Source organism: Gasterosteus aculeatus, chromosome 3, assembly GCF_964276395.1.
Source record: "Gasterosteus aculeatus chromosome 3, fGasAcu3.hap1.1, whole genome shotgun sequence".
Lineage (NCBI taxonomy): Eukaryota > Metazoa > Chordata > Actinopteri > Perciformes > Gasterosteidae > Gasterosteus > Gasterosteus aculeatus.
This window is the reverse complement of record NC_135690.1, coordinates 11,010,538-11,031,719: the sequence shown is the minus strand read 5'-3', so window position 1 is coordinate 11,031,719 and position 21,182 is coordinate 11,010,538. Positions and strand designations below refer to the sequence as shown.

The window sequence follows — 21,182 nt, the reverse complement described above, 5'->3', positions numbered from 1 at the left end:
GTCAATCCAAAAAGGTCACAAGGTCTGATCTGGTAGTGGGACTTTATTTCCTCATGTTTTCACCAAAAAATATATACTGCAGTAACCTGATATTGAATCCAGGCTGTCTTACAAATTGCATGTTTACGTTGAGGTCACTAGATGGAGCCAACAGAGCAACATTCAAAGCAATTCTTTTAATCCCCTCGGTGAGGGCCACGAAACTAACTACTAGTCTAACGCCCAGTGAAAGGGTGCACCTCCTACATGAAAAATCTCACACCCTCACACTATCTACTATGTGATCATTTCAATTACTGTAACCACACAGCATACGAGCATTCACCTTATAAGACGTATTAGGACATATAGGACGGATATAATAACTTGATCAGCATCCAACATGCCAGCTGTTGCTGTTGATCATTGCAGTGCCCGTTTATCCCAATCAAGCAACATTGAACTGAAATAGTTTGTCCATTTTTTAAATCCCTTAACCACTGGAACAACTGTACACTCAGTAAGGTCTCTGCTGCCATCATGTGGCTTCCCAGCCATAGCGGGCTAAGATTCCTCGGTAATCCTATAGATGTAATATTAAATGAGTTGGTTTGGTCTTTCAAAGTACGCAGTTTGCATAGTACGCATCAGCCACAAAGAAAGCCACTAACATATATTGAAAATTTACTATTGTATTGCATCCCTTATATCGAATACATTAATGGTGTTTGATAGGGTGAGGAACATTGTGCTTGCAAAATAGCAAAGTATGTTTAACTTCATATTCAGACTTTTAGGAGGAGACAATCCTTATTTTTAATTTAAATAATTTAGCGTGTACTTGTTTTACTAGGTTATTAAACCTACCGGCTTCTACAGTAAAGACTGTGTTGACAAAGTGAGACATTATGAGGAAGAAGTTTATTGAGGAGCGATACAGAGACACAAAAAAATAACAACCGATGCAATTCCCCGGTTTAATATTATGCCCTCTGCTAAACAATGCCATCTCACTACAACTAGAACCATTTCCTTGTTGATTTGATGAATTATTTTCAACTTTCCAATTCTCTTTCTACATTTAGCTTTGGCAATACAGAAGTGTAACTCATGCCAGTAAGGCAGTCTAAATCAGAGAGAAGAGAGCATTTAGTGAATAGAGACACAGAGAACGATTAAAGCGCTAGGATCCTCGATGAGGTCTTAATAGTCCACAGGTACAGTATCTCCTTATCATTGCCTATATACATCAGAAAAACAGTTTAGGCCCACATACACAATAACAAACTGACAGAGAAGCACTTGAACATTGACAATACCGCCTTAAGCTCTGATGGAGATGCTGACCAACTAGCCCGGATGGTTGTGAGGGAAATACGAGAGACTATAGAGTTGAGAAGGGAGCGCTAGTTTGGGATGGCCAAGGGGTTGCAAGTTTCAAACCTGAGAAAAAGTCTAGATGGAAACATGTAAATGCATGTTCTTTGTTCGTTCAATAGGGAACTCGGGTAACGTTTTTTTGTTGTTTTTTTCTCCATCTCACAGGTCAGCATCTGAAGCGGAGTTTAAGGCTGCAAGGGTCACAACTTGACCATTGATACAGCACAGGTGGACACCTATGAGAAGGTTAAATGTGTTATTGAGGCTGTTTCCATATAGAGAATACTGACAGTGCTCCTCAGCCTTGCTATGTGTGTGTGGCTGCTACTACAACACAGGAACAACTCACAAAAGTCCAACATTAAATTTACCCCAAAGGGGTTTTATGATTCACCATTAACAGCTTTGACCATGAAAACAAATACAAATGAAACGGCAACAAACGTGCAGACGGACGGCACATGCACACGTGTCCTCGCACACTCGCACGCAAGTACACAGAGTTACTCTCACACAAACACGCACGTACACGCCCACATACTAAGATACAACTCCTGTTCCTAAGAGAACATTAAGCTGATAATTAACACTTAAGGGGGCATTATACAATAAATTCATACAATACTAAATCAAACCCCGCCTACATATAGGCAAATTAGTCCCTCCCCCGTATACATACACACAAAACACGTGCACACACACTCTACATACAGTACACACACTCCCATGCAATAAAAGCAGCTTATGTGCCATGCTGCATTTTGGAATGAGTAGGGCAGTGCGGCTGCTGAGCATATTTTTGTGTAGAAGCAGCAAGTGGGGGCAGTGGTTGACTTGGTGAGGGGTTTGCAAGAGAGGGGTTGAGGACCAGGGACTGATACTGGGTGGTGGATCTGCTAAGCAAACCTGGACCACAGGCGATTAACAAGCGCACATACACATACACCACAATACAAGTACCATACTGTACATACATATATGGACGTCGTCACCTGGCAGGGAATTGAGGGTCAAGGGGTCAAAGACTTCATTGTCTGCACTAAGGAGGAGACTAAGGAGGAGGGTCCGGGACTGCAGAGGAATGGCTAATAGAGGAGTGATGGGATGGATGAGTGAGGAAGATAAGTGTACGAGGAACCCTTTCAGAGGTTTATGGCGGGGCTTGTCTTGTGGGAGATGGCGGGGGCCGCCGGCTTGGGTGTGAAAACGAGTGATAATGTGCATGGAGAAGTGTCAGAGAATGGGACGGAAAGGAGATGAGACACATGAGAAGAAGGTAGTAAATAAGAGAAAAGGAGACAAGAAAAGAGACGGGTTTAGTCGTCACGCAGGTTTAAGAGATGTGATGTTTGGTTTCAAAGTAAAATAGTAGAAGTAGAAACATCTTCAACCACTCGCAGAGTCAAAGAGTCAAAGAGTCAAAACTACCGATGTAAAGATTGTTGGAAACAAAATTGCAGAGGTACATAAGAGGCTAAAAAATGTGAAGCTTCTGCCACGAGCCGTCTTTACGACTGGATGGGGAAAAGACTTTTCCTGGAAAGAACTCTCTGAAACAATTTCTTGAACATTTTACTCACTTACTAAAAAAACACAGCACAGGAAAGAAATACGCTCTTCATTTAGCAGCATATTAGATTTTAAATAATCCTATTGTCCAGTTCCACGTAAATGGATTTCACTTTTTAACAAAAAAAAGTATCCTAAAGCTACATTTTGTAGAGATAGACGAAGATAAAGTATGATTCATTCCAGTGACAAATACTACCATCAATATTACGGTACTGATAATTCATATACCCTCAAAGACGTGTGGTATTTACCTGGGGATGCTAGGAGGGGCCCTGTTGGGGCGGCTGGGAGCCTGAGGGCTGTCAGCACTGTTATTGAAGGGCCCCAGGGGTCCTGGGCGGTTTGGTGGTGGCGGGGCCCCTCGGGGGCTCGGCCGCTGGCCTGAGGACATCCTCCTGGAGGCAGTGGGGCTGGATGGAGGAGACCTGGAGCAGCGGAGATGATAGGCATTGATTAATGTTGAGGAACGAAAGAGCGCAGAAGGGATGTGCATGCAGGGTCAGTTTGGTTTCCAGTAACTTTACCTGCGAGCACCACCTGGACCTCCCACCCAGGAGCTGTCAACAGGCGGAGGCACGGGGACGGTGATGGTGGTGGTGGAGATGTCACCGATTATGGCCAGGGCCTCCTTCAGGGCCTGGTGAGTCTTCAGCACCTCATCCCTCCTCTGAGCCTGCTCCTGGGACTCGTCCATCAAGGCGTTCTGGTCACCAGCAGAGTACAGCTGGGCCAACAGCTCAGCATTGATGAAGTCCTTGACCTAGTGGCAGGATGATCATTCAGAATTGTGACAACGAAGGAAGAGCACTGGCCTTTCACTCAGTGGAGGTCCTGTCGCTATAGCAGTAGCTTAATACAGTAACAAATGAAAATGTGACTGACGCTCTCTTACATTGTTGATCATGAGATGCATGATGGTCTTGGGCATGAGGTCTCGGATGCACTTGTTGACGATAGCCATGTAGGAGTCCACCAGGTTACGAATGGTTTCCACTTTACGCTCCAGCTGAGGGTCCATGGAAAAGTTATCTGCAGCGGTGGTGGTCTCACTCTCAACCTGTAGAAGGAGAAAGGAAAATGAATTTTTAAACAAAGGGAGAGAAAAAGGGGGAAGTTTATGCGAGTATGGGATTAAATCTACAAAACATATTGGCTGCTGTGTTTTACTGAAATAATAGCAAGAGCAGTTTAAATGTTAATACAGTAAATAAAAAAACGTTTTTCCATTTGCCAAATGTGTTTATTATTTATTATCCGTATTCATATACTTAATATTTTGAAATGTGGAAAATGTCAAGTATTTTAAAATCGAATAACAATAGTAACAATAAAGTCTAAGAAACTGAGACACAGATAGACAAAAGGACCAACTGAGCGCAGAATATGAATGCGTTTGCTCACCGCCATGACTTTCTCAGGATAGACCCCGGCACGCAGGAGAGAAGATTTCCAGCTTTCCACATCTTCCTGAGAGTCACAGGCCAACTCCAGGGTGCGATTGTCCTTGTACACATTCCTAAACACCCGCAACATAGGAAAGTATTCTTTATGTTGCACAACCGTGTCATTAGTACGATGAACTATTTCAAAACATGTACAATTTTTGGGGGGTTTTGAACCAAGAGGGATGAAATAACTGCGTTACCATATGTTACTTTACGGGACGTTCAGCGCCATTAGTAAACACGCAGCCCTGATACACGTTTTAAACAGATGTATTGTGTCATGGATAGATTACAGTACTGTAGGGGCTTTTTCCTGTGTTTTGGTCTTCAACCTACCATCATAACATGAAGGCCCTCAAGTAACTTGTTTTTATAATCGTCCTCCATCAATAAATCACCATAAAATGTTTGGTATTGTATACACATATTTTATACTTCTTTAAACTTCTTGAACAATATGAAAAAAGAGCTTCATAAACTGACATGTAGGTCTGAAAGAAATAGCTCCATTTTGCCCGAGCCTGAGATCACGCACACGTTCATGCATACAAACTGAGCCAAATGCGTAATACGAAACATATTTCAGCTGGCACACCAGCGCGCCGGCCTTGGACTCTCTAACTGCATCTACTGCATGCGATTGCTGTAAAAAGTCTTAATTTATTTGCAGCCACATGAAAAGTTAACGGAACAATGTCACGATCTCCCCACTGACCTTGACTCTGTATTGAAAATGCAGAATATGTGCTTGCTGGACATAAAGCTCTTCTCCACATCGCGGACCTTTAGGTTGTCCAGAGGGAGCATGTACTTCTTCTCTTTCTCCTGTGAATGAAGAAAGACAGAAGGTATGGATCACCAGCACCAGCACAAGAACAATAGCTATTCACCCTGTTTCTTATTTCCATGAATTCCTGCAATTAAATGATCGCCTGTTGCGCAAGAATATGTCCCTAGGAAAAAGGTGAAATCAGGTTTTTAAAAAGGGGAGAGGGGGTGAGCCAAAACAAAATGGGTGAAACGAGGGAGGAGGAATGGGGGAGACATGCGAGTGGGAGGCAGGGGGAGAGCGAGTGGAGAAGGGGGAAGCAGAAACAGAGAAGGGGAACACATGTGGAAGTCGTTACAGTGTTGGTTCGAGGCACCGTCGTTCTTCGCGGTGCGTTTTGCCAGGGCGAGCTGGTCGCTGCAGGCTGAGTAAACGGAGTAAGACGGGGGGGGGAAATGCAGACACATGCACGCGCCGGAGGGCCACTGCTGCAAAAATAAGGCCCCCGCTCGGAGGTAGAAGCCGAAGCACAGCTGCATCACATTCACAGACGGCCTGCGACGGATGTTTAGGTTGACAAAACTCTGCTCTTTGTTTTTACACTTCATCCTAAACTCCCATCTTTCTTAAATTGCTCTGTCTTTTTTCCTTTTATTCCTCCCCCCTCTAAATTTTCTCAATATTTTTTCTTTCCATTCCAGAGGGGCCCACTTCCTGCCTGATTTTTTTTTTTTTTTTTGGAAAAAGAAGAAGAAGGAGGGAGAGAGCGCGAGAGAGGGAGAGATTAAATGACAGCCTGGCGTTAAAATTCAACATCTGGTAGTGCTTAGCAGCACGGAGAGACCCAGGGAAGGAGGGAGACGTTTAAGAGACGGCCGGCTGAAGGAGGAGGAAGCAAGAAACACATGAGTGGATTTGCAAAAGATTTGCTAGAAGAAAGCCCACATCTGGTCCGAAGGTCCGGGAAGAGGTGGTAGGTGGCCGCAGGTGAGACTTAAATAGGATGAAAAGAGGATACGAAAAGACAAGGAAACTCTGCAGACTCTTCTGTGTTGTATTCCCCACGGGGTCACTACATCCCATATATGGTCACACGGGTCTCCTCCCTTTTCCCTTCCTCTCCCTCTCCCTTTCTCACTAACCCCCCCACCAACCCCCTCCCAGTCTTTCTCTTTCCCTCTTTTTTGTAATTTCCCCTCCCTGAACGTGCAGCCAGTCTGTCCCAGTCGCCTGAGCGAATGTGCCACGTCAAGGCTGGATACTCTTCATGGCCGGCGTGACCAACACGGACCGCGGGGGGAACCAGAGCTCCAACATCTACCAAAACAAATAAACAAGCCCAAGAGAACGTGCCGCGAGAGGGCCCCGGGGGGGGGAAGGCGACAAACATGGATGAGGCCAATGGCAGTTTCTTCAATAGTACGGGATCCGATGCTGCCAAAAAGGAGAGGGCCGAAGGGAGGGCACAGACGACAGAGCCGCCCGCCAGCATCTGGAATGGCAGAAAAACAGCGCGCGGGGCCCCCGGCTCGCAACTCCGGCTCCGTCCACCCAGTGTTCAGACTACCTGTTCATTATCATACTGGTGTACAGTAGTCTGCACATTGGTTAGACTGGGCATGGACCGTCTTCTGCCAGTCTGTCTCTCTGTGTTGCTCTCTCTGTCTTTCCGTTGGTATTTCAAGTCTGTATCTCAAGATGTGTGGGGTTGTTTTTTTTGCATCTGTCTCACCATTTGCTTTTTTCCCTCTTTATTTCGTAATCTGAATGTGATTTATATTCATCTGTATTTTATTCTAAGTGCATTCTAACACTCGCCACTTTCATTTCACCTCTTTTTGGAATAAACGTGCATCACAAATTTTCAACAATAACTGCAGATTTGAGATTTGCACATTTTCAGTAAAAACGTTAAAATATTCACAGTCGAAACTCACAAGACGGCAAGCTCACATAATTTATAGTATGAATGAGTGAGTGTGCAGGCTGCAAATCTGGTGCTCCGATGAAGATGTGGACGGAAGGGGGAGGAGTGAGTGCGGCTGCATAGCATCTAAGCAGGCCGAAGGAATGAGGGACCATCAATCAAGTGGAGTTTGAAAATACAGTCAGACACTTCTAGCGAAGTTATTTCAGCGGGCGGCCAAAATGGAGTTGGACAATGTATAGCAAAGGGCAGAGATGTAAAATAGATGCTGTGGTGTCAAATAACGGCAAATGGGCCGCTAGAAAAAGTGTGCGTTGAGTTTGAATTGGTCGGTTGTATTGCGGTTTGCTCTTGTGATGTTGGTCGGTGAGGGAACTCAAAGAGTGGAGATGAAAGCGTCCTAACTGTTGCATGCGCACAATTACACATTAAATAGGGACAAAACAGAGAGTGAGTGTCCTCGAGTGATGGCTGCTGATGAAGATTGAAGGTCGGGGGATATTGATATTTGATACCGGCGTTTCTCTCTGCCAAAACATTGGAGGCTGCTGTTTGGATTTAAAACTGCCAAGAATGCGAGCAGTTCCAAAGTAACTGCCAACCGCAGGAGTGAGGAAGGAGGGTGTGCGAGTTCGTATGTGACTAAAGAAAGTTCACGGGGTGTAAAACAGAAATATAACAAGGCGAAGCCAGTCGAGTCTATCATTTCCTGCGTTACCACAGTAACGTATCGGATGACATTCTGAGGGCTGTGTGTGCGGTAATATATTTTCGGGTGTCCCTTAGTGAACATTTGGTTGGGATTTGGGCTTTAGGGCTGTTCCAAATTGGCAGAGAAGTGAACGCCTGAACCCCAAGTGGAAAGAGAAAGAAAGAGAAGAAAAAAAAAAGAAGAGAAGGGAAACTTAGAGACAAAGAAAGATAAATGGAAAGACTGGGTGAATGATTGTGAGTTTGATGGTCAAACTCACAAGAGTGACTCTTCAACAAAGGCTCAATGCTCACAGAGAGTGAGTAGATTGCACAACATGTAGGTGGAACCACTTATAACCATTGTTTGAGAGTGTGTTTTCTCAATCTATTTTTCGCAAATGCAAATTCTACTCTGTGTATTTCTCTTGGGAAGTGCACCCTGGCAAGATACTGAGAAAAGGTGGAATAATGAAAACACCAAACACCAACTGGCTGAAGGAGTTGCAGTGTGTCTGCCTATCTACACTTGCTGTGCAGAATAACCTCCAACCTGTACAGCAGGCACAGACAGGCAGATAGACGTCAGCCTGCCCCATGAGCCAGCAGGACGGAACCAACGCTGCACAACGACGCAATCGGTGTGCGTTTCTCCAGAACCAGTCTGCTGTTTAGGGTCTTTATGGTGTATTATCATTGATAATGGAAATAAAGATGATCAAATTCATGCATGAGATCCAAGTCGTTTATAAACTATGTCTATTCATTTAATTAATTGTTCCATTTGGCAATGAATCAGAATGTTATTGATTTGTTTGAGTTGTTTTTTGTTAAATATATAAAGAGCATTCCACAAAGAATATTTTGCACATTTTCTCAATAAGTTTTTACACCCTAAAGTAACTTCAGTACCCCCCAGGACACGTTCATATGAAACGTGCAACTGGGACACATTATTTCATCTCTTATAGTACCCTCATCCTGGTCTAAGCATCAAAGTCATAAACATAAGTTAACAAGACCACAAGCTCTTTAACTCCTGAGAGAAATATCAGTCTCTTTAGCTGCAAAACACCCTGAGCCCAAAGACATTAAAACGCTCTGTAGCGCCGGGGTGGGATTACAGTCAGTGCAAATCCTCGAGGTATTTGTTATTGCGAGCAACCTTTATCGTCGTGATGAAAAAAATAGAAAAATTGCTGCTCTGCTCACCTCGTCATCCTTAAACCAGGAGAAGCTCTCGGCTGTCAGCACAAACCAGTACTCCTTGGCCCCTCCCTTCATGATGCTGATGTTGTTGATGGTCAGCCAGCCTTTGCGAATGACCTGAGTGGAGGGCAACGTCAGAAAGTTAGAAATGGCAGAAAAGCAAAGTAGAAACCGTAAAGGAAAACCTTAAAAACACGACAGGAAGTCGTAGTCATTTGGATTTCAGCCAATCAACTCACTCGCTTCTAAAGCAATAGCTTCATTCAGCACATCCTGGCCAAAGCTGGCCAAAATGAAAATGTGCAGCTAATCAATGCATGAATTGCAATGAAATGTGGGGATCGGGTTAGGTGTGTCATTGTGTCATTGTGGGTCACTCGGAGCCTAGCATGTGATTGTGTATCAGTGCCGTGTCATTCAAGGAACTGTGTTGACGACGCTTCAAGCAGAGGCCGGTGTTAGCTTGTTAAGTGACCGTTGTGTAAGTGCTTCAAGCACACAATAAAGCACGTGTCGGTCAACCGTGTTAGGCGTGTCGCACCTACAAGCGAACATAAACGGGCCGGTGGGCACAGTGCCGAGTGATTATTAGGTTTGATTATTGTCAGACTTGCACCACTTAAGACTCACTAAGGAGGTTACACAAATCACGACAAAGCCTTTCTGTCATAAGCAAACGTTAGCGGGCTGTTTAGTGCTTGGATCTGAAAGAAATCTTTCCAACACTTTTTGTCGTTCTGTCGTTTTTTTAACTGCCAAACCAAGGAGATTTTTGGTTTCTATTTTTTTTATTCTTGGCAACCCCTCGTAGTCTTCGGGCGCTGGTGGGTGGAGGTGTTAGAAAGTTAACGGCTAGAGAGTAAACCCTTACAATCAGGCCTGAAGCTGGAGGAGAGGAAGCCTGCAACAGAATGTGGGGGATTTAGAAACCTTGCGGCACTAAAAGATGTGAACTTTTCCAGCGCAACTTGTGTTTAAGAAAAGGTCCCTGCCCAGCGGAAACTCACACAGATAATTTGAAATTCTTGAACCCGTCATAAGCGGGAAAAAAAAAAAAAAAAGAAGAGAGGAGAGGAGAGCACCACCCAATGGGCATAAGTGTTATTGCAGGCAGAAATGACAAAGCAAACCATAACCCACAATGAGCGATACTCACCAACAGACACCCATAAGAGGGTAGCTGAGATTCTCACTAAGGGATGGGGATGAAATGCAAAGTGGCACCTTGATGACACAGGAAGGGTTCAAAGAAAGGGAAATGTCTCAACAACAACACCAGTGATCATGGTGGCATAAAGTAATAGAACCCAATGTAATTCTTTCAATGGGATAGAATCATGAAAACCAAAAAAAGCAAAACAAACCACTGAACCAAACTGGTGCTCCACAAAATACAATACACCATGCATGGCTAAAATAATAGAATAATGATAGTAAAATTATAGAGAACATAAGGCTAAAATGTGTAAAAAGTAACATGTGCAATGCAAAGGATTTTCTCAAATGAACAAATATCTTGGATTGGATTTCTTTAATTTCAGCATCCCTGTCTGCAATGGCCATCCTGCCGCACTCCCTTGACCCTGTGCTCTGTTGTTTGTGTGTGACACACGCAAGACGTGACAAATGCTCACCTGATTCCCTGCTGAACTCTGGCTCTTATTAGTCTGACTGCTCCGCTGCTGCGCACTGCGGCGGAGGAACAACAAAACAGAGTTGGAGAGACGGGATGAATGTAGAGAGAGAGAAAAACGGGGTAAAAACATTACACATTGACAAGTGTTGACAACGATCGATCGTGGTTTTTACTTAGCAAAGCCAATGAAGTCTTCGTGGTTAGTGTTGATGTATGAGAGCTGGATGTCTATCAACAGCAGAACCTGCAACAACACAAAACATTTAACATGAAGCGGGTCATTCTTGAAGGTAAATAGTAGTTAGACAATTTTGTGGTTTTTACAACTAGCAATGTTGAACAGATTAAACAATAAAACATACATTTGTGAGCATTTTGAGATGCTGGTATTTGGAGTGTATTTGCACTAAGCTAACCTAAGCTAATTAGCTGCAGGTGGAAGCTTTAATGTATCCTTTGTAGACAAGATGGTTATTTTTTACATGTATTGTTATACAGTATGCGTATTAACAGCCACCTATTTCATTAATTCGTGACATTTTTCTAATTCTATAATATTACTACGACAGATATTCCAAACCTGTCACATACCTTCCGTCATAAGCTAATGTGTATATGTGCCATAGTTCCAGAGTGGTGTGTGCTAATGTCGGTAATGAGTGTTACCTGGTCCTTGGCCCGACTCTCTCTGTCCCGGATATGAGAAGTCACAATTCTCTCAGTTTCCTCGCGCAGCATGGGGAAGCACTCCAGCTGAAAACACATGTCACAGATTATCACTCACTCCATGCAAGGACAAATGTGGAATAACAAATACTACAAAACAAACACACACGAAAAAACAGTGAGCTCATTTCTAAATTTCATCTTTCCTTCCATCTTCACCTTTAAACTTCCGGATCCCCCATAAAACCTTGTGAGTTACCTTGTTGGAGCACTGGCGCACAGTGTTGATCAGTTCCTGGATGACCATGTCCACGCACTTTACACAGGGTCCTTTCAGCTTTATGACCTGCTTCTTCACAATGGCCTCAAACGCCATGTCCGGAGTGAAAAGTCCAGTCCTGACACCCACCAAGGGGAGAAGAAACGGGGTGTAATTTAATATAATGTCATGTGGTGGTTGCAGTAATAATGGGCTGAGGGGTAAAAAGTGGATGGTTATTGGACAAGCGATTGTTGTTGAAGGGACTTCAGGCTAAGATGTGATGTTTCTTTAAATGTCAGATCTCTCGCTTGGGTGGCAATTTTTTTGGCTATGATAGCTAACCGCTGCTGAACCAATATAGAATCACACAGAGAGGCTTGACCAAACATAAAAAAGAGTGGAAAATTCATTTCTACTACTGTCTTATTCTTGTATAATGATAGTGGGCATTGGTAGCATCACTGGTAGGTAAATCTAAATCATTTGGAGGAATTTTGTGCCTTTTAGGTGAAAACTGATGAGGTACAGCAGCATAGAGTGTAGAAAATAAAAAAATATTTTTTAGATCAATTTGTACCTGATACCGTGGATGTTTTTGATGGCATAACTGATCTCACGACGCATCTCCTTCTCATCACACTCCATCTGAAGGGAACAGAGAGCAGCATTTTACACACTGATACAGACAAAAATAGTTATGTAATTGTAAAACATTAAAGACATTTTCTTTTTTAACCTTTTTTAACCTTTCACCACAAAAAGCTGTATTTATATGATGCGTTTTAAAATGTATTGATAATAGCAAAGCTATTGAGGGCTCATTCAACAGAAAATCACAAGTGAGGACTTTATAACGTGCGTATAGAAATATGTAGATTGCAAAATTTGTAATTTAGATTTATATTGAGCCTTTAAGACCTGATTGTATTGAAATGAGACTGTAAAAAGACTGGATTTCAGCTGCTTCACTTAAGGAAATACCTGGAGATAAGTGTCACAGTCTGTATAGAAGAAGAAAGTCTTTGCAGGCAATGAGGTCAAAGCTTTATATGTTTCTGGTAATTTGGCAGTTGCAGCAACGTGGGAATTATTATTCTATATTTAAGAAATATCAATATATTTGAGTCATCAAATCTTCAAATTGTACATTTTGAACAAAAATAGATTTATGTATTCGAAAGAGCTCATGTAATTCCACCCTAGTTGATTATTTCCCTTGTATAACTTTCAGTGCCATCTTCTTCTCTGTATCACCTTGACCAGCTCAAAGGGGAAACGCTCATGGAAGATGCGGTTGATTTTTGCTCCACCAGACAGCTCCACTGTGTCCACCTGATCCCCTGAGCCCTCGATCCTTTTCTCAAAGTCCACAGAGAACTGCTGCACCATTCTGTCAAACACAACATTAGAAAAATAGTTAAATAATAGAGTTAGTAGTGACTTCTAACATCTAAAATAAGAGTGGATAAGCAATGGGGGCCACCGGAGAACGGTAATCTCTCCCGGATGTCAGACACTTGGCTTTTATCAACTATGTCCTATGTAACTGCTCTTGTTGTGGGAAAAATGCACTGACTGCAACAGCTGCTTGGTTTTGCGGGACGGGTCATCAGGTCGGTATCCCCGGTATTCCTCGGCCTCCTTGTCCAGATCCAACAGCTGGGACTGCAGCTTGCTGCGGAAAGACGGCAGTGTGTCCCGGATGTGGTTGGTCAATTGCTGTGGACACACGAAGCCAGCGAAATGAAACACATTATAATCACATGGGAGTCAATAAGCAGATGTATGTTATTGGCATCTTGGCTGTTCAGTGATTCACCCAAAAAAAAGACTGTCCATTTCAGTGTAATCGTAGATAATGTATGACACAGCAGAGATAATGAGGAATGCCTTTCCGAGTGAAATTATAAATTATTAGGAGCCGAACTAGAAAGAGTGAGTGCGTTTTCCACCTACTGACACCCACGCTGATGTGCCACACACAATGGAAGAGGGAGAAAAAATAAAAAACACGGCCACCATCTTATTAATGATGTGCATGTGGAAAAGCGCAGGGAGCAGATCTATGATCACCTCGTTGAGCACTCTCTGCAGTCGGGGGGTGCCCATTTTTTCAGCCATGTGCCTGTATGATGAGTGGGACAAGAAGAACTTCCTCTCGGCCTCCAGCGCGGCCTTGATGTCTTTCCTCCCATCGATGTCCTTCTGACTGCGATTCACCACTCCGATATAACCTGGGAATCAATAAACGTGGACACAAATGGAGAGACATAATGAATACGAACCCCCAGGAGATGAAGGCAGCATTATCACGGAGCGAGATAAACAAGAGCGAAAGGTTACGAGAGGAATAGCAAGTACGCGAGCCTGGGGGGTTCTGGCTGGCGTGGTTCACTATACTGTAAAACAGACAAACACCTCTTCGCAGCGGCAGCAGCTTGTTCTCCAGTATTTCCCGGGCGTCTGTGCCCTCGTCCATCAAATCCAGTTTGGTGATAACTCCAATAGTCCTCAGACCTAGAAAAGGCGTCAAAAAGAAAAGAGGAAAATTGTAATAGAAATGTAAAATTGCTTGTTGGAAGTTGAAGGAACAATTTTCTTTAATAATTACTAATAGTTTGTGTCACTTTTCTTTGTAAAAGTACACTTGCCAGCATCAACTTTACAGCTTCACATCTAGCATTTCCTTTCCTTTACTCCTTCCCACCTCTGTTCATATTTCTTCCGTCCTAATTCATTTTCTTCGGCCACAATATTCTTTCCAAGCATCTGTGGCTGTCATTATCCCATCTCTCTGTTATCGTCTACACTTTTCCATCTCACTTTTCTTGTCTAATATTATTCATCCCTCCCACGAGGTTACTTTGTCCGAGACCTCCTGTTCGTAGCTAATTCATCCTTCTCTCCCATGTCCTCCTGTCTGAAGGTCAAATTCCTTGGGCTTTAAACCTCATTATCCCACTTCTAATGTCTATTATTTCCTTAATGTCACCCTCATCTTGATTTTCTTTATTATTACAAACATCTCTTTCAAACGTTTTTTCCTCCTACCTGCATCTTTTGATGCTGTCCTTATTCTCCATTATCCACTTCCCTCAGCCCCTTGTATCCAATAGTAATGTGTCACTTGATCGACCCCTATAGGGAAATTCTGTTTCCACATTCGGAGAGGTCATAGAACAAGGTCAGACACGGAGCACCATCCATGCAGCGACGGAGGAGTAAGATGTCTTGTTCAGGTCGGTTTCACTAAGCACAAGGCCACCTTTTATGTGCTCCATTCACCTCCATTCACCTCTTTCATACATATTCCCTCACTCCCAATAGCCATCCTCGTGACCTTTCCTTACCCTGCGGATCAACATCCTTCGCAAGTTTAAGAGCATCGGAGTTGGCCAGGTCGGAGTTGGCGGGAGTGACGGCCAGGATCAAGCAGCTCTCTCTGGTGATAAACTGCATGATCATGTCCCGGATCTGCTGCTCGATGTCTACCGGCTGGTCTCCAACCGGCACCTTGGTGATCCCCGGCAGGTCGATAAGCGTCAGGTTGAGCACTGCACGGACGCAGGATTGCAAATTAAAAACAACCGGCCTTACCAGTGAGACATTTCTGTTGCCTATTAGTAAGTTCTTGGTATTTCTATGGATTTTAGCACAAAAAAATGAAATTAATTCCACCCCTCAATGGTATATGGATAAATACATGCATTGTATTATTATTTTACAGGCAACACCAAATTTCTTGGTTCTAGTGACCCAATATTCAGTGAAGGAAAAGTGTTATTGTGTGCTGTTAGATGACAGTGAAAGGAGGAGAGAAGAGCTTGGCACCGTGAGGGGAGTAAACGCGCAGGTTGATGGGGACGGGAGATATGCCTTTGTTGGCCCCTGTGACGCGGTCCGTCTCGGCCTCTATCTCTTGCCGGACCTCATCGAAGTCGGTGAACTTCTTCCCTTTGCAATGGAGGAACTCAGCCCATTCTGAGAGGATGGAAATAAAGATATAAATACGGGATTAGTGACGGCTGCACCGCATGTGCCTTAGAGCAAAAATAATGCCAATGTGAGAGGGATAAAAGACAAGAAATTAAAAAAAAAACATTTAAAAAGGGGAGAGGGGGAGGCTGTGTTTGTGTGTATGTGTGCACGCTAGCATGTGTGGGCGTGTAAATGAGTGTGCGCCCACCTGCAGTGGCGCTGATAAGCTGCAGAACCAGGGGCCTGCGGGTGACAATACCAGATCCACGGGGCAGAAAGTCCCTGAGGAAAGACCAATCAAAACTCATCAAATCAAACGCTTTGACTGTGGTCAATGTAGACATTTGTCAAAGACTATACGCATAGATATTGGTGGCACAGTGATCATTTCATCTTGAGGCTTTTTTCCTCAGAAGTCTTAAAGGGGAAATATTATATAATATAATTACACCCTATGTGCAAGATGGTGTGGACCTTTCAATGTCACGTATAGTCTAAGAGCAATAGGAGCCATTTAAGGAGCCCAGCCATTCCTGTAGCTTTCTCCAGCAGTACAAAGCAATGTGACCTGATAAACAATAGGTCAAAATGAAAGAGCTGCACTGCTGACAACAAGCGCTCTCGTTTAAAAAACGATGACTTCACCATTTCCTGAGGGTTTCCACACCGACTTGTTTTGCGTTTGCAAATGCACACGGGACGATGCCACCCGCCCGGCAGCCGTCAAAACCGCCTCCTATGCTAAAAGTCTGTTCCGTGAAACCTTATTATCACATATCGACTCTCGGAGCTCCCTCATGTAGGATGGGTTAAAGGAAAAAAGGACCATGCAGCCCACTGCTTGTCTATTCAGCACTGAATCCACTGTGCAGAGCCAGTTCTGGACAGATGGACCATTACTCAGCATCACGCCTCTCAATGAGGGCTGCAAGAGGAAACATCTATTTATCCATCTAGAACTGAAAATATGCACGTTGAAACCGCACAAGAAAGGAACTACTTGGTCACACTGGAGACATTCTAGCTGATGATGCACTTCCACATATTCAGGGAGGTTGTGAGGCACAGATTGAATAAGACCCTGGTCAATTTTGAAGCAACAGTGGTTGAGCCATTCAAGATATAGCTTCAAAAACAATGGCTCCTACCTACTTCAACTCAAAAGCATCTTTCAATGGGAATTCTCTGCTCTTCTCTTTTAAACTTGATAATCCTATGTTTATATTTTTTAATCGACTCAATTATTCTAAGATAAACTAGATTCAATGTGGGGTATCTACTCAAACATTGCAAAAATCCCTCCTGAGTCAGTGGGAACATTAAAGAGCAGATTTCACAGATTGGGTGCAAAGTTCTGGTGATATTATATCAACTGGCACCAACACAATGCTACAATAAATGATTCAATTTAGAGACGTAGTTTTTCTGCAAATTCTGGTATTAAACTAACCGTTAATTAAAAGGTGCAATAGATTGGGCTATAAAACAGAATGGTTCCCGATTATTGAGCAGCAAAAGATTCTTGCTGCAGATATCACATCACATTCTAGCTTATGTGCAGTTCTTGTTTTTGGAAGTGGCTGTGTTTCTTTTTACTCAAATGAACACTTAATCGCCATGCTGTTAACTTTGTCCTTATCTTAAAATAAAATATAAATTTGAATGCCTCTGCTCATAATTTATTTGTTGTGGGTGACCAGAATCCAGGGCACGGCGATGAATATTCATGTGTGTGTTTTCAGGAGTGGGAGCCGACATGCACAGCAGGGTGGTGTTTTAAAATGGTCACATGCGGGGATATTTCTTGGCGCAATCTGCATCCTGTGTTGGACGAAGACCACGATACGATCATTTTCATGGAGACAAACGGCACTGTTATGCCCTCTAAAATCGGGAGAGATGGGTATTTCTAGTACCGGGAAGTAGCCTGGCTGCATTTGGTGCTGCTTGGACTGAAATCCCTCTGGTACTACTGTAACCCAAATACTGCTTCCCTATAGCCACAGGACAGGGTTGTGTGTGTGGAAAATAACAATAATTCTACACATATTGAAACATAATTGAAGGCATCATCACAAGATGGAACAGTAGTCACTTAAAGCCGGGAGAGAGATGGTTTGAGCTCTGCACAGAGATTGGCTCCATAGGCCTCTTATGTCATCCTCAAGGTTAACAGGAGAAGGGATTATCCTATTTCTGGTGGTCAATTTTACCTGCCTACAAAGTTCTCCAGCACGGAGCTCTTCCCCGCGCTCTGACCGCCGACCACCGCGATCTGCGGCAGGTCCAGGTTGCAGGCCTGGCCGATGGAGCTGAAGGCATCCTGCAGCTTGTTGACCAGCGGGATCAGATCCTCCATGCCACGGTTTCCCATGGTGCCTCTAGACGGGAGGACTCAGCGAATGAAAATGGAGAGAGAGATAGAGAGAGAGACAGAGAGAGGGAGAGAGAGAGAGAGGAGGGAACGTGGCGCTGCTATATTAGTCCGGGATATCGCGGTGCTTGTTGATGTAGGCTAGTGAAGTCATCTAGCCGCGCATTGCCCCGAGCCAAGCGAGGGTCGGAACGACTATGGAGGCAGAGAGAGAGAGAGAGAGAGAGGTGCATAAAAAAGAGATATGAACAGACAGGAACAGACAATTGCGCAGTTGCTCACCACTACCACCGTAATCTCTCTCTCTCTCTCTCGCTCTCTTTTTTATCTCTCTCTCTCTCTCACACTCTCCATCTTGCACACATACAAACACACATACACACACACATAAACAGCGAGCAGCACGAAGCATATACTTTCAAGGGCATTTGGCGAGTGGCGCCTTGGAGGCTCCGCGCGGCGTCCGTGTCCTCCACAAGCCACAAATCGCACACGAGCAGCACTCAATAAAGGCAACAACAACAAAAAAAAAACCCAACCGGTCGACCGCAGCGTGCAGATGGACGTTTAAACACAAACAGGAAAACGGTGCAATCCTAGAGTACATTGCAGTAATACACACAGATTTGCAGTGAGCCTACCCCGCCTCAGGATTCTCCGGTTGTTTTCCGTGTCCGATGGTGCCGGTCGCTGTCCAGTGCTGAAACGACGCGCAGATCCCGCAGCAACGACGAGTGACGAGACCCTGGACGGTTATACAAGCACCACCTGCTATGGCAGTGCATCAGCCTGTTGTCAAATTCCTGTGCATTGATTGGGTTCGCCCGTGGACTCGGTTCCGGTCGGTTGAACGTCAGAGCGGTCTCATCCCGAACACAAATTTGCCTTTGACAGATTAATCATTTTTTTTCTCCCTCTCTCTCTCTTTCTTCGCCCCCCCTCCTCCTCACCTCTCCTCTGTTACGCGGTGTAATTGCGAAGCTGCGCCTCGCTCTCACACCATGATGGACGAGGCGGAGGACCAATGAAAAGCTCTGGATCGGAGACGGAGGCAGAGAGACGCGGCGCCCCATTGGCCGGACCGGTGCAGGTTAGGCTTACCTGAGCCCGCCTCCTGTTTACATCCGTGCCATTTCTGCCGCTGTGAGTCATGCGGCACGGCTGCGCATCGCTGAGACGGAGGAGTTGGATGTGCTTCCTTGCGGATCCCTGCAGTAGGTGCAGAAACCGGCCGTCCTAAATCCCATACACGTCGTGTGCACTCATTTTATGTCACCTTACTTTGCGCACGATAATATGACGGCCAGCACCCTTTGTGACTTTGACCACGTTTGAAAACATTACGTCCAGAAGGGTTCTGCTTTTAAAAAGTGGAATGCTTGGTCACTGCCGACCGATGTTGGTAGAGGTGATCCGGCAGAAAGGACACTGCCAATCTGCCTTAACCTCTCCAAGGACAACCTCTGCAGATGACACGAGTTTGTCATCCGCTGTATGTGAACATTAGATGATCTATGTCTCATTAGCTCATCGAGCCCCTCTACAAAGAGGTACAAGGAGGTTGAAAAGGGATCTGATGGGATCCTTCTGCTATGCTTTGGAGATGGGTCAAGCCGGCACATCAGTTGTAGTGAGCTGGAGTAACACTAGATGGCGATAAAAGTATAACCAAAGAACCTGTGCGTATGGACCTGATTTACACCCAGTTGATCTGTCATTATTTGCTAAAAATTCGCTACAAAATGATTGAGTAATGTAAGAGACAGAGACACAGTATCAAGTCAAATAAAAGCACATTGTTCGTTAAGCACAATAACGAAAATGTAAGCTAATCTATAGCTTAGGATATAGAGTTTTCCAGGGATGTCTGACAGGACAATGCGTACCTTGTGACGTTACCTGACAGGGACGGGAGCAGAAGTATCCAGTGACATCAACGTCCGTCCAACCCCTCCTCTCCTCCTCTCCCCCTCTCTCGCTATCTCAACCCTCACCTCAAGACCCTGTTTCTTGAGGTGTTTAGGACTTAAAAATACGGGTGGGCCTGTTCCGGACCTGTCCACCTACACACAGCAGGAGCAACATTAAAATGACGTCTTGGATGGATCAGCGGTCTCAAAGCTGCACGATGAACTAAAACATTTCCCTCATCCACATTTCAAGCAGGTAGTTGCATTTAATCAAGTTAATTTAGTTATTCAATAATTTGTTATTGTTATTGTTCCTTGCAACAGCAGCACCGATAGTATATAGAATAGCAGAATGGCAATGACACACACACACACACATTATTACTAGATAATACATGCACATGTACTGCAATTACACGCAAAACATGATCAAGAAATGTGGTGTTGTATAGTATCAACCCGACAACATAGAACATCCACTTAATTAAATAGAGGATATTGTGTGTGTGGGTTTGCGAGACAGATGCTGCAGTGATGTGAAAAACGAACAATTGGTCAAAGTCGAGGGAGACCCCCTAGTTACCAACATGGTACCATCACTGCATGAATCATCCATTACCCATGCTTCACTGCTTCACTGCAGCACCGCGTTCGGACCGGGCGGCGCTGTCCGCTCGCCATGTCTGAGCCCACTAAGTGACCTTGCTGTGGCCAGCGTGAGTCTGATCCTCTTTATGTGCTGCAGTTGCCAACAAGGTGACGGTTGTTTTCAGCGAAGGCCTACAAGAAGTCACACAGAGTCCTGCAGGCACAGCTGTCAAATTTGATACAGCCTTAGATTTAAATCTGCTTACAGGGAAAGCGTTCACGTGACCTTGCGCTTTCTTCCTTTCTCAAATGAGATTACAGGGCAGCTGAGATAAGCCAAGGAGAATTATGAGAGCTCCTGTCATTTCCAGATGAGGAGGCACCGTGGTTCTCAGACTACTCATGTTTTTAACGGTTTGAGGCAAATATCAATGAACAGACCCACTTTTTTCTTGCAGCCAATCGGGCACCAAAGATGCTAAATCTTAGCCTGACTTGTACTACAGTGACAAAACTCTCTTGTTAAGACTGTTATCAGGGGGGAGAAAACAGTGGCCCTCATTACGTAACCCACACCTTTAAACAGTCCAGTCACACACTGCACACACACACTCACACACACACACACACGACGATGGAATAACATTTTGGTAGGAAAGAAGGAGTTTACTGACACTGCCGAATGTGGGTATTATAACCAGAAGAATCCGGTAAACCCATACTTATAAAAACAGCAGGCCTGTTGGGTGATGCTCTCACAAAACATTTTTCATGATTTTTACACTATGTACTTAGAT

The 21,182-nt window shown here is 44.3% G+C and overlaps 1 protein-coding gene across 1 annotated transcript; it reads right to left on the bottom strand.

The window, feature by feature from the left end:
- Positions 1-881: 881 nt before the first annotated feature.
- On the bottom strand, positions 882-19,027 carry dnm3b (dynamin 3b). Its single transcript, XM_040170614.2, has 21 exons — positions 18,529-19,027; positions 17,727-18,082; positions 15,722-15,795; positions 15,367-15,516; positions 14,886-15,089; positions 13,954-14,052; positions 13,609-13,769; positions 13,112-13,254; positions 12,790-12,925; positions 12,113-12,180; positions 11,533-11,671; positions 11,274-11,360; positions 10,781-10,851; positions 10,606-10,660; positions 8,975-9,088; positions 5,092-5,201; positions 4,333-4,447; positions 3,824-3,988; positions 3,456-3,691; positions 3,183-3,356; positions 882-2,552 (listed from the first exon to the last, which is right to left on the bottom strand). Exons 2-21 carry the CDS (start codon positions 17,885-17,887, stop codon positions 2,510-2,512), a joined length of 2,505 nt encoding a protein of 834 aa, XP_040026548.1. The 5' UTR covers positions 17,888-18,082; positions 18,529-19,027; the 3' UTR covers positions 882-2,509.
- Positions 19,028-21,182: the final 2,155 nt, after the last annotated feature.